The following is a 17,063-nucleotide window of genomic DNA, read 5'->3' as shown; positions in this document are numbered from 1 at the left end:
GTATGAAACCACTGTGCAACTTGACATTTTATTAAAATAATGGGCAGATTTTTTAGGGGTATTTTATTTTAGAGACAGTTTTTAAATAACTTTCAAAAGCACACAGCTTGTGTTTGTATGCTCTGTATGTTCAGGAACCTTTTATAAAATATAAAATACCACCGATATGAACAAAAATGAGAAGAAGCTCCAGCTCAGAGAATTAACTGGTTTTCTATAATTTTTAAATGTTAGTCTGACAACTTACATTAACAACCATTGAAGTTTTAACTTTTTACACATTAGACAACAAACAAAAACATAATTTAAAAAGTAATCCATATAATATTCCCATGGTTATGTATCATGGTTTGTAAAAAAAAAAAAAAACCCACCAAGATATCATTTCCAAATTAAATGTAGCTTTCATCACATTTAAAATTCTTCTGATTATTCTCTTCCCAGTTCTTACTGACCTAATGGCTGCTATGTCGGGCAATTTGTGCCTGTACAACATAGCTAAAGCTAAAGATGCACAGTGGCAGTATGCTGTTAGTCCCTTAGTCAATTGCTACTCTATATGGGACCTTGCTGAGCATTGGGTCTCTGCAGTAGCTCGTTCAAATGCATGAGATGGTAACAGAACTTGTCACCTTCTTTATTCTCAGTGAGAATAAATCTGTCCAAACCTTCAAGCCATCTCTCCATTGGGCTAGTGCTCAACTCTCCCTAAATACAATTGCAGTTTTAAGAAAATTAAGATCAAATAAGGTCCTCTTGTCTTTCTAAAGGGGAGCAATAGTACGGTTATTAATGACTTAATTGTATCCGTTCTGTGCCTCAGCCAGGCACCTGGTATTTTATCCATTTATGGTATTTATTACCCATCAAATGGGTAATTTATGGAGAGAGTAAATCACATAATAAAACACTTTATGAATTTATGACATTCAACATACAGAAACAAAGACAGCATCAACAGATTATCTATATTCTGGGAAAACAGTGAAAGGAGAGAGATTTCAATAAACTTCTATCCAAGATAGGTAGTAAATCACTGAGGGGAGGAGGGTCTCATAGTTACTTTTTCCATCTTGTTCTCATGACTATAATCTACTCAAGAAAAAATAGTAATTAAGAACACCAGTCACAATATACATGTCTAAAATCTGAATTTCTTACAGCTTTGCACTTGACAGCACAGGCTACTGAAGAAGTGTTTATTCTGTAGTATTTAGTGGAAGGATCAATCACATTTGTACAGTAAGAAATATGGCAAATGCCATCTAGACTGTGTTCCACAATTGTCTGTCCAGGCAGCAGCACACCTCTCTCATTACTCAGGCAAACTTTGTCTCTCACTACAAGAAAAAACACACACGGAAAAAAATAAAAACCACCAGCAAACTCAGTACAATTATCTTGATATCAAAACATTAAATTAAAAAGCTTCAAAGAGTATAATAGGCATGGAAAAAGCTACTCTACCTCTTCAAGAATTATGGGAGAGATTTTCAAATATAAACTGCTAATAATAATAGCCTAATGTTTCACTACAGTTGCCAAATTACTTCAAACATAACTCCTCATGAATTTAACATTTTCTCAGCAGCACCACAAAATTAACAGTGGAGACTTCAACTGGCTTTAATTCTACTTTATGGTAAGAAGAATTGTGCCTGATAAATGTCTATTTCTCCCCATTGATTATGGAGGCAATAGAGCACAATTAGCTCAGAAGTATCTTTGTTGCAGAAATCTATGCAAAGACAATCTCAACTGTCATCCAGCTGCGTGCCCCACAGAATTAGTTTTCTCTGGCACTACTGGGCATGCTCCCAGATGAGCTCTGCATGGCACTGAAAACTATCTCCTTGTTCACATACAACACGTAAGCGTATCTAACCAGTTCCTGAGTAACCTCATAATGGGCTAATGGGGCTACTCCTAGACATCAAGTATGGATTTTAGTTTCTTGCTGGAGTTCTCCATCCAGCTCATTAATGCACAGACTGCTCAGTGAACACCACCCAACATTTCCCAAATTCTGCCTACTATTTCTGTGCACAGACTTTGCTACAGGAACTAACAGAATCCAAGGACAGGCTATAATCAACCAAGTATTTAGTGAGTGATCCTGTTCTCTTGCCCTTTCCTGCTATTTGTGAATTATGTCAGTCAATTCTTTCCTCCTATGTACCACGTTCAAAGCTCAAACATCCAATTTATAACTACTAATTTTATTTTACACTTGAAAGGGTATTTCTTTGAATTAGATTATTTCTGGACTTACCACATTTGTATTTAACACAGTTACATATATTTTCTGAACTGTTCTGAAACTGTTCATCTATCTGAAGTTTCTGTCCCTATGGATATAAAAGCAGAAAAAAGAGAAGTGGAATGACAGTTTGCTCATCTTATCTTTTTACTTTAGACACCTTTCCTCTGGGATTCAAGTAGCAGTATCTCTTGACGCCCAGTAACTACTTTGGAATTCACTTTGCTCTTCCATAATGATATTTAATTTAGTAATGAAAAGCAAATACTGTATTTGTTATTTTTATTTTACATCTGAAAAATAGGAGCCGTTATCAGTGCCAGTACAGGAAACATTAAAGACAAAAAAAAAAAAATCCAGTAGCTTGCCTTTATACAGAACTCTCCAAGCAATATGGAGTTTATTTTTGCATGGATTAACTTAACAGATACAAGTAGTATTATGCTTGTCCGGCTGTACTTTTTTACTGGTTTACATAGATGAAAATCAAGACTTTCCTAATACCTTGTAATACCTTGTGCTTAAGTTTCTTCATCTATAAGATGAAGTACTAACAACAACATCATTTGCAAAGCCTTTTGAAGTTTACTAACTAGAAATCCTCAATAAAATCTACGTACAGTATCCAGAGAGTTTCAAATTAGATTTTTTATTAATTATTCCCTTTGCAGCATTGTTTTCTGGATAAAACATCTGATATTGACTGAGAACCTAACCCAATAGTGCTAATAAGCACTTTTGTAGTGGAAAACAAGTCACGGTGGAATACAACTTAAAAAACACTGGTGAGTCAATTATTTGAGTACGTGCTACAGATAAGCGTGTACTGACTTGACTATCTGTCACAATGACAAATAAGATTAACAAAACATGATGCACTGTACGACAACTGAAGAACAAAATTATGTCTTCAAAAGCATGAAAGTAGTTCCATTCCATAGATACTCAGGGGCCATAGGCAATAAAAAATCTGAAGAAAAATTAGTGTCAAATAGTCATTTTATTCTGCAGGACATTTAAACCTGACTTCTTAAAAAGTGATCTAGCTTCTAGTAAAACAATTTTGATAAAAGAGAATGACACAGCATTCCACATTTAATTTTTAATAAAATACTGATTGATTCCATGAGAAAATTATAAAAGAATTCTGACAGATAAGAAAGATTCCATACCAGTTTGCACTGAGGTTTGGGGATCGTTTCACATGAGCATTCTAAAACAAAACACAATTACAGAAACAATGGTTTAAAAAGCTATATACCATTTCTTCTAAACAGAGCATCAGAGAAAACAGAAGCTCCACATTTTTGAGTCATCACTGAAGAGGCTTTGCAGCTATTTGAAATACATAACTTGGGGAGTCCAGAATTATGTCTGGTTGCTGATCCATCATAAAAATGAATTCCAGTTTCTGCAACCACCTTTAGCCATTTAGAAAAAATTGCAATGCTTTATCATCTACAGCCTGTCTGAATATGTTGATAAAAACATGATCATTGTAGCCTCTTGCTCCCTTGCAGTGTTGAGAGTCCTCAATACAAAGCAATGGAGAATTGTATCTAGGGCGTAATAAACAGTTGCACTGCCACCCTTGTAAACTGGCAAATTCCTGACCCATGAACACTTCACCCTTTTTTTTAAGCCATAAATAAATTACTAACTTTTAAGAAATTGCCAAGATGGGAAGTCACCCATTTTGGATGTACAAATTGTACAGTATGCTATCATCCTCATGAAGCAAGAAAAAAACAAACCAGGCAGATTCAAGCTCTTTACCATGAGATGATTTACAATCTCAGCTGTTCATGAGTAAGTCACCCTTATAGAACTGGCTTGTACGCACATCACATCATCATTTGCTCATGTATTTAGTAAAGTTTTAGACTTAAATACAAGTTGCCAAAGCTCTTGTATTTTATTGTCTAAAGAAACTGAAATGAAAATTAGTCATTTTACCACATGTCCGAAAGGGGCAGCACTTCTCTGGGCTCCATACCTCCACCAAAGACATGCCTAGCATGCATTTGAATTCAGGACAACGATGTATTTCACAAACTAAAATTAAAGAAAAGAAAGTCCAGTAAAAACAAGGTTGTCATATTTTGATGAGTAGAAATATAAATCAAGAGATACTAAATGGCCTATTTAATTAATATCTTTAGAAAACATGTTACTTGAATAGACTGATGATTGAAATGTGATAGCCATCAGGTCATAGCAGTGTGAAGCACAGCTATCCTAAACGAATATTTAACACAGCCAAATAAATATTTAATAAAATTAGCCAACATAAAATATTTCCAGAAATTGGGGTAAGAAGTTTGTCTCCATGATATAGATATTCAGATTATGAAGTTTTAAAAGAGTAAACAGATGATTGCTTGCTCATATGCACAATGAAGCTGTATCTCTAATCCACCTTTTTTTTTTTTTTGGCAGTGAACATCCACACTACAGAAGTTACCATGTTCTCTATTACCTAAAATAACAAAATCAAGTCAAACTTACTACACTGGTAGGTAGGGCAACACCTTTCTGTAGTGTTGTCATTCACAATAAGAACTTCTCCTTCTTGACATTTGGGTATTTCATCAGAGCAAGCCCCACATGCTTAGAAAAAAAAAAAACACAATTATTTAAATCTAAAACATAGGAAGAAATTTTATCACTGCCTAGGAAACACACGCCCATTAAGTTCCTCACAGACACATTAAAAAGAACAGATGTACTGTAAAGTTGTTCCTTCCATACAGAAGATGCTAATTTTCAGAGCAGCTTGCCTTTTCTTTGTAGTCTGCTTAAAAAAAATAATGAATATAGTAATTGTGTCAGATCATAATGTACAGGACTTTCTCTCCACACTTTTTGTTGTGAAAAATTTTCCTGGTTTTTCTCTCCAACCAAGACCTGTTTTCAGAAATGCTTCCTCTGCCAGAAATACAGTATCTTTGATCCTCAATTAAAGGCAATTACAAGTGATGCTGGTTTTATCCTCCCACTTAAACACGCAGCAAAATCACAGTCGATATATTCAGTGTAAATACCAGTTCAAAGATTCATTATATCAAAAAAAGAAACAGAAGGATGTTGCATGGATAGACAAAAAAGTCAAAGGTAGAACACTACTGTCACATGTTCAAAGTGCTTCCTGAATACTGTAAATGACAAAAGTGTATTTCAGACTTCACTTGTTCTCTTTTAAGGTTCAAACTTTGCACATGGAAATGCTAATCAAGATGAATCAGTCTGTGATTCACAGAAATCTATGTTCAAAAACAGAACCCATTCAAGAGAAACATATGGGATATATATTATAAACTTAATATCGTAACGAAAACAACTACTTGATAGCAAATTGAACTTCTAAATTGATACCGAAAGTGCAATTTTATTACTATATCAAGTTAGTAGGGACCAAATCCCAAGAAAACTGAACAAATCTGCATAATACTCCTATATAGGATATTTGCCATCAAGTTAAAATAGGCCATAGATGATACAACAGGATACAGAGAGACATAGCATATATAACTTCAGTCTTTAGAGAAAACAATCAAACAACCACAGTGGCATACTATACTTGGTCAGTCTCTCTCAAAGGCCAAGATCAAAGGCAAATCATTCATTCATGTAATACACCATCAATCCTCTACTTGACCTAAAAATACTATTCAGCTACACAAAGCCACTCTATGACTCTTGATGGTAGTTGTCATTACCTATGTCCTATAAACTTAATGCCCATTTCCTTAACCACTTTCAAGCTTTACTATGCTGGAAGAGCTCAAGAAAGTACGAGTAATCTTAACTGCTAAGTTTTAACAGCTATCACTGCATGCATGAAAACTCTTAGAGATTGAACCAGCCAGGATTCCATACCACATATATAGGATATGCAGCATGTACTCTCCACCCGAGCAGCAATAAGTGTTTGATCCTCTTGACAGCTTGGCATGTGCTCCATTGGTTCACATTTTGCTGGATCACATTCTGAAACAAGCACAACAGATTTATTTATGTGAAATACATCATTCCCGTTTTGTAATGCTACATCAGTAAGAAATCAGAGAGAACTGAAATACTATGGAACTCTCTATGACAGAGCGATGTATACATTCTTGCCTGATCCTGGAACACAGGACTCCATTATGTCTGCACCAACTGAGGCATATTCCAACCATGAGTTTTTAGATGAAAGAAAATTTTGTAAACTGACATTTTTAAAATGGTTTCTATTCTAAGTTCCTTTTTGCTTAAAAGTTGATCTTAGTTGACTGTCACCTACCGCAAACGTAGTTGGGACAACAGGATTCTTCATTGTAGTAAGTGACCAGTTTTTCCAAGCCATTACACTCTGGGATTAGGGGTTCACATAGGCTCTGATTACAAACTATTTCATAAAGGGAAAAAAAAAAAACAAACAAACAGAACATCTAAACTACTTTATGCATTTATAAATGGAGTAGTGGCAAGCAGTATTTGCAGTCTGATAACACATATCTCTGAGTAACCACAACAAATTAGCAAAAACCCCTCAGACTATGTTCAGAATTGTTGAGCCTCACTCTCTTGAGGCAAAATCAAACTACAGTTGAATTGTCTTGGAAATTCCACTTAAAAACTGCAATTCCAGTGAAAAATTCATGACAACTATATCAACCCAGACGGCAAAAAGAGCAAAACCCCTTGCAACTTGTTTTCAATATGAATTTTCTAACCTAAATATGAACAAAAGCTTTTATATCCTTTTTTACTGCTGAATTTGTAAAGCACATACAAAATCATCTGATCTTTTTTTTTTTTTAGTCATTACTTACATCACTGATTTGTATTTGGATGTTAAAAGTGTATCACTAGACTGTACTGCTGAGATAAATATATGCATACCAAATAATCACAGAGCTATTTAATTCTTTTAAAATTTGTCCCCTCCTCCTACCTCTCTGATAAATCCCACTAGATTCTGAGTCAATGATATAAAGTTTTCACAGTTTTCTTCACAACTTACAAATTCAGATAATTACTATTCACTTCAAAAATAAGGTGAGTATTAGGACAACAAACCACAGGAAAGATTATCTATGTATTTCAGTGAGCATTAATCATAACCATTAAAGAATACTTACTACAGATCTTCTGAGGACAACATGTCTGATCATCAGGAACAAGCAAGACCACTTCTGCAAATCGCTGACAGTCAAAATTGTGGCTATCGGAACAGCTGTACTCCACTGGAATAACAGTCTCAGTGTCAACACATTTTTCCATGCAGCATCCACTCAAAGATGTTTTCCAGATGTCACCTACTGCATGAGGTGCTCCTGAGCTGTCTGTACAAGCTAGACAATGAGAACAACAGAAAACTGAAGTAATTCCTCTTTATTTCCAATTTTGATCACCATTTTCTTCCACAGCAGGTATGGGGAGCTTTTAGGAGATCACACATTACACCACAAAAAAGTTAAAGAGGAGACAGTCTGAGACCAAGTTTGTGTGGGAACGCGAGGCAATCAATATCCTCTTGAGGATCAGGGCCTACACTTTGCTTTGTACCTCCCATGCAAAGCTAGGTACTTAAGATTCCAATTCAATCCTTTGTTTTTCAAGTTGTGATCTGAAAATAACTTGCTTTTGTATTTCACATATGACAAAGCTATTATTAATTACAGTGCTTTATGCAATTTTATTTGTAATAAATGGCATCTTTAAGATTAGTGTTAAGTATTTGTCCACAATATGGTGTCTCCAAGCAGAATTGTAAAGAGAATAAATATAAATGAACACAAAAAGAACAAAAGACATAAATGATTCAAATCATATAATTAACTGTTGCAAAGCTTTTGATTGCCACTTAATATCAATAGTTGGACTCCTTGGCAAAAGGCTAGGTGAAAAGGGGGCTAAGACTAACATACTTCCAATAATGGAGCACATAAGCAAAAGCAACCATTTTGAAGAGCATCTTTCAGCTCAGAAAAGTAAGCAAAATGCTGTGTCACAAGGACACTTAATGCTTTCTCAACTGTAAAGCTAATATTTACTGAAACTCCTGAATCCTCAACTGAATAACATATGCAAAACCTTCACAACATCAGGCCAGGTATGAATTTGTTAATTGTGAAGAATCTGACCCCAGCTTGTAGATAATAAAGAAGAAAATCACATCAAAACATACCACATTTTTCTTCAGGAATACAGACAGCAGTGTGAGCTCGGTGAAGGATGGTCCCTCCAGCACAGACACAGCCTTCTGTCAACACCAAGCAGGTGTCTGAGTCCAAAGCAGCAACCTCGTTATTCTGACAACTCTCTGCAACCTCACAGGCAGCTATACATGCCTGATAGGAGAAGTTTTCAGAGCAGGCAAAGGCTAGAAAGGAAAGAAATCACTCATCTGAAGATGTAGTCACATGAGCATGTACTACCTAAAGGAAGACACTGTTGCCTCCTTGTCAGCTTGTGAAGTTTGTCAACTCAGTAGGATCTGTTAACCTAAAACACTGATGCAGACCTTCTTCATGAATTCAAACATAGTAATATTTTGCAAGCACTTCTACTTCATTTTTCTTAGACTTTGATCTGCCTAAGATTGGTAATAAAGTGTTTTTAAACATTCAAAGTACTTTGCAGTGGCCAAAGAAAACAGTGATTGCTAAAGCACAAAGCCTAGTCTATTACTAAAAAAGGTAAATGTAAAGTCCAGTTCAGCATTGTTTTACACTGAATAATAAAAAATGGTATGAATTCATGATTATACTTAGCAGACATCCACATAAATTACTCTCATGGATGAGGTTTGTTATTTTAAAGTCATTCAACAAAATTAAATTTAACATTCATTATAATTTTAATGTAAATTCTTTGGAATCTAATGAGTATATGTCAGAATAACTTTTTGAGGATTTACTACGATACTTCATTGGTTCGAAGTAGTGTTTAAATGCCAGTTGTATACAAGCTACATAAATATGACGAAAAGAAAATGACTACAAATGCCAACAATATGGTTCTATGAACAGCCAATAGGATCCTTATCTTGTATGGATATGTAAGTCACCCAGTAACACAATCTGGAACAATGGTAAATGAGACAATGTTCAGTTCACACAGGCGACTACCTGCTCAATAGTAAAGAAGATTACAGTTTATATATTAAAGTGGAGGTCAATTCTGTTCAGTTCCTCCCTGCTATAAATGACAGTAATGCCCACAGGAAATACTTAGTACAGCCCTGTAAATAGAAAAGCTTGGGCTTTTGAAAATCAGTCCACAGCACATCGACGCACAGTAACCACAAAATCCAAATGTGACTTGATGGTTCTTCCTTTGTGGGCATGCACCACCAGAGGTCACTGTGGTATAAAAGTAAGAGTATGTGCTCCCTCACAGTGGGCGCAGTACTTAACTGTATATACAGATATATTTTGTAAGGTATCTTTTTAAAATGGTGTTTGCTAGTAAAAACCAGAAAACCGAAGAGGTGAAGAGGCTGGACTGTTGTTGTTTTGTTTTTTTTTTGTTTTGTTTTAAATCTGACCATTTTTAAGCTTTAGACTCTATGACTACTGGTTTAACTTGCAGCTTATTATGACACGTCCACATGAAGCCTGTATGCAGATATTCACCTGAAATCACTTTTAACAAGGCAGCTCTTATGATTTCTATGCACAATCAATTGTATGATCTGGTGATCACAGTTGACCAACAGGTCTTTCCCTTTCCGAGTACTGAAACTGCAGACCTCTCTGGGTTATCACTGCATACAACTTTTCCTAGGGAATCACTGACAACTACAGATTCCATTTGGCCTTTGGGAAATAGATTCTCACAGGATCCACAAGCTCTTAGGGTTTTACTCCCTACTTTCTGTTTAATCACAAAGGTTCCTGGTTACTACAGTACTTTCTCCAGTCAAGATGCAGCCTTCTGGAGCAGCATCAAGCAGACTCAAAGTGCCAGCTCAAAATACCAGTGAAGTTTCTGTGGCTTCCTCCTTTTCAAAATCAATTCTCTTATGTTTTGACTTTATTAATGAATAGCGACTAGGAGAAATGAACACTGCATGGAAGAGGATTCAATTTCCACAATTAAATACATTACAAGCCAGAGATAGGCCACTGAGCAAGTCTCTTCAGCTTAACTTTTCCATCTGTGAAATGGGCATAATGAGCATGATTCCTTCTACATGCTACTTTGAATTATATGATAGAAGCTGCTGAATTTATCACCTCAATAATAACTTCCACAGTATCTGAGAACTCAGGGAGCACAGATAGTTTCAATTTACGCTAACTCTTATTACTAGGTAGGTTTTGTCTCAGCAAACACTAGAGGTACACATACATGCGGAATACTTACGGCAGTAATCGTTGCTCCTCCATTCTATACAGATATTAAATTTGTTGCACATTGCCACATAGGCAGCTAGTGAGACACATGGGTTTTGAATGTACTCAGTATCTTGAACCCAGATATCACAGAATATCTCAGGTGGAACCTAAAAAGGAAAAAAATGAAAAACATATTTTCATAGAGACTCTGGTACGCAGCAAAAAAGATTGAACTTTTTAAATATCAGCTACAAACAAAGTAAAAAGTTCTTGGCAGACAGTAAAAAAAAAAGAGATCACTAGCCTTTATTGGTCTACAAAGAGAGTCTACTGGTATTTAAAAGTAAGGTTTCCTGAGCATGAATGCAAAAAAGTGAGACTGAACTTTATTCTTCCTTCCTCTATGCTTTTGTCTGCTTTTGGTGTCCTGTTCACCAAACTCAACAATATACAAAAGTTGAAGTGATACAAGTACTTGTGTGAACACAAATAAATATTTTCTTTTTACACTTTATTTTTTGCTGTAAGTTTGCTATAAAGGATCTGTTCTACCCTCTCATCACTCTAAGCTGGAGCTCCTACTCTCTACAGCCTTTGAGAATTCAGGCCCTTACATTATCTAATGTGATTTGGAATTGGTTAAATTACTGAATGTTTAAATAAGAGCGAAGTACTAAAATTACTTTATTTTACTTTGCTGTACATCCTGTTGGTCCAAGTGAATTTTCTGGGACTGATTTATAAATTAGATGCTATTACCAAAACTAATAGAGATTTATTAGGAATTCTGAAATCGTCAGCTGCTTACTGCAACTCTCCTACCAAGCTGCTGCTCTCTTAATTCTTTTTATCTTGCAACTGTAGATACAGAAAAGTATGTATCTCTTTCCACAGATGTGGTTACATGTAGTTCCACATTAATTAAATTATCAAGAACACAAAAGTATATCAGAACTGCATCTCTCCCAAAATGTAAGCTTCCAAAATAGTTAACATACATAAGGATGACAGCTGCTGAAGGTCTGGTTCAACACCAGTCTTAAGCACTCTGAGCAGTCCATGACTGAACAATTAGTTTCCTGATGCCTGTCTTCTCCAACATACTTTAATGTGTCTGGCACTTGCCAGCTGTCTATAAATGTTGATGGAGCATCACTTTTGCTTAACACTGTCCTGTTGGGTAGCATCAGGTCATTTTCCAAGCTTCTATCACAAAAACCTATGTATGAACAGAAGAAAAAGCTGGTTAATGCTGCAAATGTTTATTCTGACGTACGTTTGAAATACCTCATTCAAAGAGTAAGCTCCTTTAGGAAACTTACAATAAGTAAGGAACTTTCAAAAGATGTACAGTCTCATAAAACACAACAGATGTGGAAAGTCTAGTAGGATCAAAATACACAAACTGCAAATAAATGACACAAAGTGAAAGTGAAGATAAATCTGTGAATTGCACATGCATGAAACAAGATCTTTCACATGTCAGAGAGGTTCAGAGATCCCAGCAATGGCACACAACCTTCACCACTCAGTTGCACGAGCACAAAAAATATACATGTTAAAAAAGAAATAAAAAGATAAAAGAAGGTTACAAAGCATAACCATGTATAGCAACAAATGAAAAATGTTATCAGAAAAGGCAATTCTCGTTAAATTCCAATTAAGATTGAGAATTTCAGTTCAAAAATTTAATACTCTCTTCTGCTTACACTTCTGGACAGTGTTGTGCATAAGAGCTAACTTAAAAGTGTAACTTTTGCCACTTCCAGCCTAACATTTATAATAGCAGCAAGAAGAAAGCAATCTTGTCTGTATTTGATTCACACAAGGCAGCATCACATTTTGGTTTTGTTTACATTAAGATAGTTGCCAATTTCAAAAGACTATGGAATGAAGCAAGAATCCTAACACAGAGAGAGTGATTTGGTCAACACGGAACATCCACGTATTACAAGAGTATCTTGCTGATACTTTATCTTTGAGAGCCAATAGTTACACAAAAACTGAATAACAGATCAGTCTCCCATTCTTTATTCCTCATCCCAATTGCTCATAATTTTGTAATTGACTTCTGGAAAGCATTCTTCTGATATTTCTGCAGACTTTCATGGCAATTCTAAGGATATCTTTTCAATAATTATGGGTCTGCTTGAGCATTTTGCATTACGAGCAAGCCACTGACAATCAAGGAGAATAGTAATCATTCTGAGAGTAAAATAGCCTTTGGAGCTGTAAATATTAATCAACCAAAAATGTTTCTGCTTGAATGTTTTGAAGTTGTGAGCCTATACAGCACAAAGAGGAATTACTTGGCTTAAAGGGACTACTACCATGTGTGACTTATCTTTTTCCACCTTTCTTGTACACTGACAAGATTTAACACAGCAAAACTAAATTTTGCATTTGGCTTGGCTGGATCTGGCTGCACCTACATCACTGACACACTTGCACTCTGTTCCACCAGTGTTACTACAGAGAAATCTCTTGGTCCCTTGTGACATCCCCCATCTCCCACACCAGCTCTTCACCAATTGCCATCTTTGCCTGTCACTATAAAATACACTGCTGTCAGAAAAAGACCCTTCCAAGTGATTCTTGATACTACAAAACTGTAATGGTGCCTTCATTTCTACGAAGCTGAGAAACTGGGATATATGAATACTGCAGCCTAAAGACATTCTGAGAAAACTCAAATACAAGAAGCAGAGTAACACAGCAAGCACGGGAGCTTCAGATAGATTAATTTACCCTGAAAAGGTGCAGAGCAACCACCTCACTTAAAGCAGGTTCTGGTGAGTCCCAGTGGACAGCACTGCGCAGATTTATGCAGAGAATCCTAATTAGAGATGAATACTAGAAAAATACAGCACATTCTCCAAAGAAGCCAGAGAGGTATGCTGTTACCTTGTTAATGGGCCACATATACCAGGAATGTAATGTCTCTAATTCTCCCTATTACAATAATCAAATACGTAAAGGCAAAACAGACTTTGAAGAATAGCTTGAATCAGACGTACTGAAAAATACCATCTTTACATTCTTGTTTCTGTTTGATCTAATTACAATAACAGCCACATAGAATAAGAATGATGTTAAAAAAGACAGAAGCAATTACAGATAATAATCCAATTTCAAAATGGCAATAAATTTAAGCTCTCTTCCTTTACAAGAAGCACATTACTGTCTGCAGGACTTGGAACTCAACCAAGCTATCACTGGTATTTGATATTGAGCTACAGGCATTTGCCCTTTCTGAAACTGGCAAGATTTCCACTGTAATTATGAACTCTGTAACCTTGTTTTCCAGCTACAAATTACAGCAGATAAATTTACAGATTCAGGTGTCACAGTAAAGATTTAGAACAACAGAAAAACATGCTTACAAAAGCTACTGCTCTGTTAAATTATTCAAGTTCAAAAAAGTTAAAAGAGAAAGTAACTATGCGAGATGATTCACCAGACTTGAGACAGTGCAGTATTAGGGTTATTTAACCCATTACAATTACAAAAATTCCTTCTAAACTATTTCTTCTAACAGATAAACTAAAATAGCTTATCTCAAGTTAACAGTTCCTGTGAATTCTGACCTTTAGATACTGAAAATAGCACATATCACTTCCTATCAGATGGATAGCAAACACTAAATCTTTAAATGACCTTATTTGACATTATAGATTTATGCTTGACTTATTTGGGTTTGGTTACAGCAATCATGCTTGTGATTCAAACAGGCTACATTTAAAGGCAGAACTGTCATTAAAAAGTGATTACACTGACAGGTATCAAGCTTTAATGTCAACAACTACCAAAATTATGAATCATTTCATGTTAACAGTACCTAAAAAATTTGCAGTAATCTACAATAACTCTTTTAAGCAATATCCAGTAAAAGATACAGTTAGGAAAATGTGCCTTCCTAGAAAAGCATCTGAATGTCTTTAATTTTGCAGTTTTCCATACTTACCACATAGTCCCAAAGCTTTTGGTTCTCTAGTAGTATTAAACTCTATAATCATCACACCCGTGTTGTGAAACCACTGAATTTTGATTTTTGTTGGGGTCTCAACTGCATACATGAAGCCTGAATCCTCTACTTTGTATCCATATTTTCTAACAGTAGGCCAAGCAAATCTTGAATTTACTGTTATCTAAAACACACATGGAGAAGATTTTAAATGTCAGGCACCAAATGCTGCAGAAGAACTATGGCTGGATTTTCAACAGCGTAGGAATATAACTCATAACTAATTTCAAAAGAAGTCAGGCTCATCTCCATTTAAATACCTTGCTTTGTGACTTACCTCATTAACTGTCCTTTTATCATAATTTGACTCTGAATTTACCAGCAGTTTTAAACTCCAAAGTAGTAACAATGAAATATATTTCCTGTCATGCCCTATTCTGATCTTCAGTACACACACGAGAAGGCAGCTGATGATTACAGAAGTAAGATGCTATCTACATTGCAGAGGAAAATAAAGCCTCAAAATACTCACTTTTCTACTTAAACGATTGATAATAATTTGGTTTGATACGTAGGTTAAATTCAACATTGCCAGGCACAAGGAAGTGGAATTTGAATTATTCTGTGGAGAAAGCAAAAATTTATTAAACATAGTTGTAACATATAAAAACGTATACATTAGCTGTCTAATATTTTTAGGTACTGGGACATTGAGGATCGTTTGCACATATTTTGAAAAGAGGGAAGTTGCTGATTACTGTACTTTCAAGTCCAGTCTATGAGGTTAACAGATAGCATTCTTGCAAAATATACAAACATAATATTATTGCATTCATGAACTGCGTTGTATCACCTCTTATTTCTTTCATTTTGGAAAAGAAAAGATACAGGAGAATATCTGTTCGGACAGTGAAAAATAAGAACTACATAGCCAAAGTGAGCAGAAATGGGACAAGGACTGGTGAATTTATATGACAAATGAATCTTAAAGAAGAAATGAATCAGAAATACATGCACATGTTGAGATTCAAGGTTCCAAACAAAGGATGAAATAGTATTTAATACTATTGGAAAACAAAAATTCTGAAAGTCGGAAACAGATCTGCTTTCTCCTTTCAATCATACTGAGCTTCTGAAATTAACTTTCATAAGATACTATTCATGACCAACTTTTGAGATGAACATCTACATGGACATCAGAATCACCTAGCTTTCATAGAAGAAACTGAAGTTAAAAAGAATTATGTAAATGCTCGTGAGCAATTAACTCTTCACAACATAAAGCCAACCTCTATACTATCCATCAGGATAGGATATTCTGTAATTGCTTCCCGTATGGTTTTTCTTTCCTCTCTGAAATAGCAAATACTTGCGTCTGTCTGAAACCTGTAATGTGCAAGGTAGTCTAATTTAGTATAACAATACTACATTCTTTTAGGGCTCTCAAAATTGGTCATTCCAGTAAATTTTCCATATGAAAATATGGAAAAGTGGTGCATTTAAATACTGTACTGGCCTTGAAACCAATTTAGTGCTGAATGAATACAGGGAATTCTGGTGTGTGAATCCTCACTCTGCAAGGTATAGCTTGATGAAATGCAAAGAGAGTGAATGCTGCTTTGGAAAGTTCTTTCTAGCGCTGTATATATCCTCTTTAGTGCAGTAAAGTTGAGTAAACCTAGATACACAAAAAAATAGCACTCTACATCAATACTTTTTACATTTGGTACTCACAAAAGTGACTAACATCATCCACTTACTCTCTCACAACATTGTCTATTCTACACATAAAATAAGGTAATATGAATCTGTCTCCTACCTTTCAGCTGCTTCTGAAAAAACTCTACCCAACTCTTAAATGCTGAAAAGTGCAAGTATAATTCACAGACGTTGCAAAGGAGTGAATAATTTATCACAATTACATACTAGTAGTTTTACTGAAAAGGATGCACATTAGAGGAATCATACCCAAGATGCATCTTATTAACAATACTCAACATCCTTCGTTAGTTGATAAATGATAATTACCGTTCTACAATCAAGGACATGGATGGCTATAGTTTCATCTTGAGTTTGACTAACAATGTATGATGCTTCTTTGAATAAAGCCAAACGATTTCCATCATATGTTACAACACTCAGATCAGAAAAAATTGTGCAACGACCTAAAAAATAAATAAATAAATAAAATGCTCACTTATTTTAGAGTTTCTGTAAGTGTAACAAAATATGAAGATATAGCAATGAACTAACTAAGACCAACTTCTTTGCTGTACAGTTTCAGATATTTAGCACATTTTCACATGTATTTTATTACTATTGCATCCCTGTAAATGGACAGCATAGTCAAATTCTACATAGTCCAAGGGACAACCCACAGTGCTCTGCTATTCATACAATTTTTAGCAGCATAAATTTATAACTTTCACAAACCCTAAACCAGCAAAAACACAGATGACAGTGAACCATGCCAGATCTTTAGTTTCTCTCCAGTCTTGTTCATAAGGAG

General features: G+C 35.3%; 1 protein-coding gene across 1 annotated transcript in view; it reads right to left on the bottom strand.

Annotated features, from left to right (window-relative positions):
- The window catches only part of OTOG (otogelin), a 94,685-nt gene that overhangs the window by 9,025 nt on the left and 68,597 nt on the right, over positions 1–17,063 (bottom strand). Inside the window, exons 38-51 of the mRNA XM_010711107.3 lie at positions 16,583–16,719; positions 15,087–15,176; positions 14,555–14,738; positions 11,589–11,809; positions 10,619–10,757; positions 8,436–8,630; positions 7,387–7,599; positions 6,546–6,650; positions 6,140–6,250; positions 4,769–4,870; positions 4,217–4,315; positions 3,433–3,473; positions 2,273–2,348; positions 1,162–1,340 (exon numbers count right to left, since the gene is read on the bottom strand). Coding sequence (XP_010709409.2) covers positions 1,162–1,340; positions 2,273–2,348; positions 3,433–3,473; positions 4,217–4,315; positions 4,769–4,870; positions 6,140–6,250; positions 6,546–6,650; positions 7,387–7,599; positions 8,436–8,630; positions 10,619–10,757; positions 11,589–11,809; positions 14,555–14,738; positions 15,087–15,176; positions 16,583–16,719 — 1,892 coding nt within the window. The remainder of the gene's footprint in view (positions 1–1,161; positions 1,341–2,272; positions 2,349–3,432; positions 3,474–4,216; positions 4,316–4,768; positions 4,871–6,139; positions 6,251–6,545; positions 6,651–7,386; positions 7,600–8,435; positions 8,631–10,618; positions 10,758–11,588; positions 11,810–14,554; positions 14,739–15,086; positions 15,177–16,582; positions 16,720–17,063) is intronic.

The sequence above is a fragment of the Meleagris gallopavo genome, chromosome 5 (assembly GCF_905368555.1).
Source record: "Meleagris gallopavo chromosome 5, MGAL_WU_HG_1.1, whole genome shotgun sequence".
Classification (NCBI taxonomy): Eukaryota; Metazoa; Chordata; class Aves; order Galliformes; family Phasianidae; genus Meleagris; species Meleagris gallopavo.
Note: the sequence above shows the minus strand (reverse complement) of the source record. Positions and strands in the feature narration are given on the sequence as shown.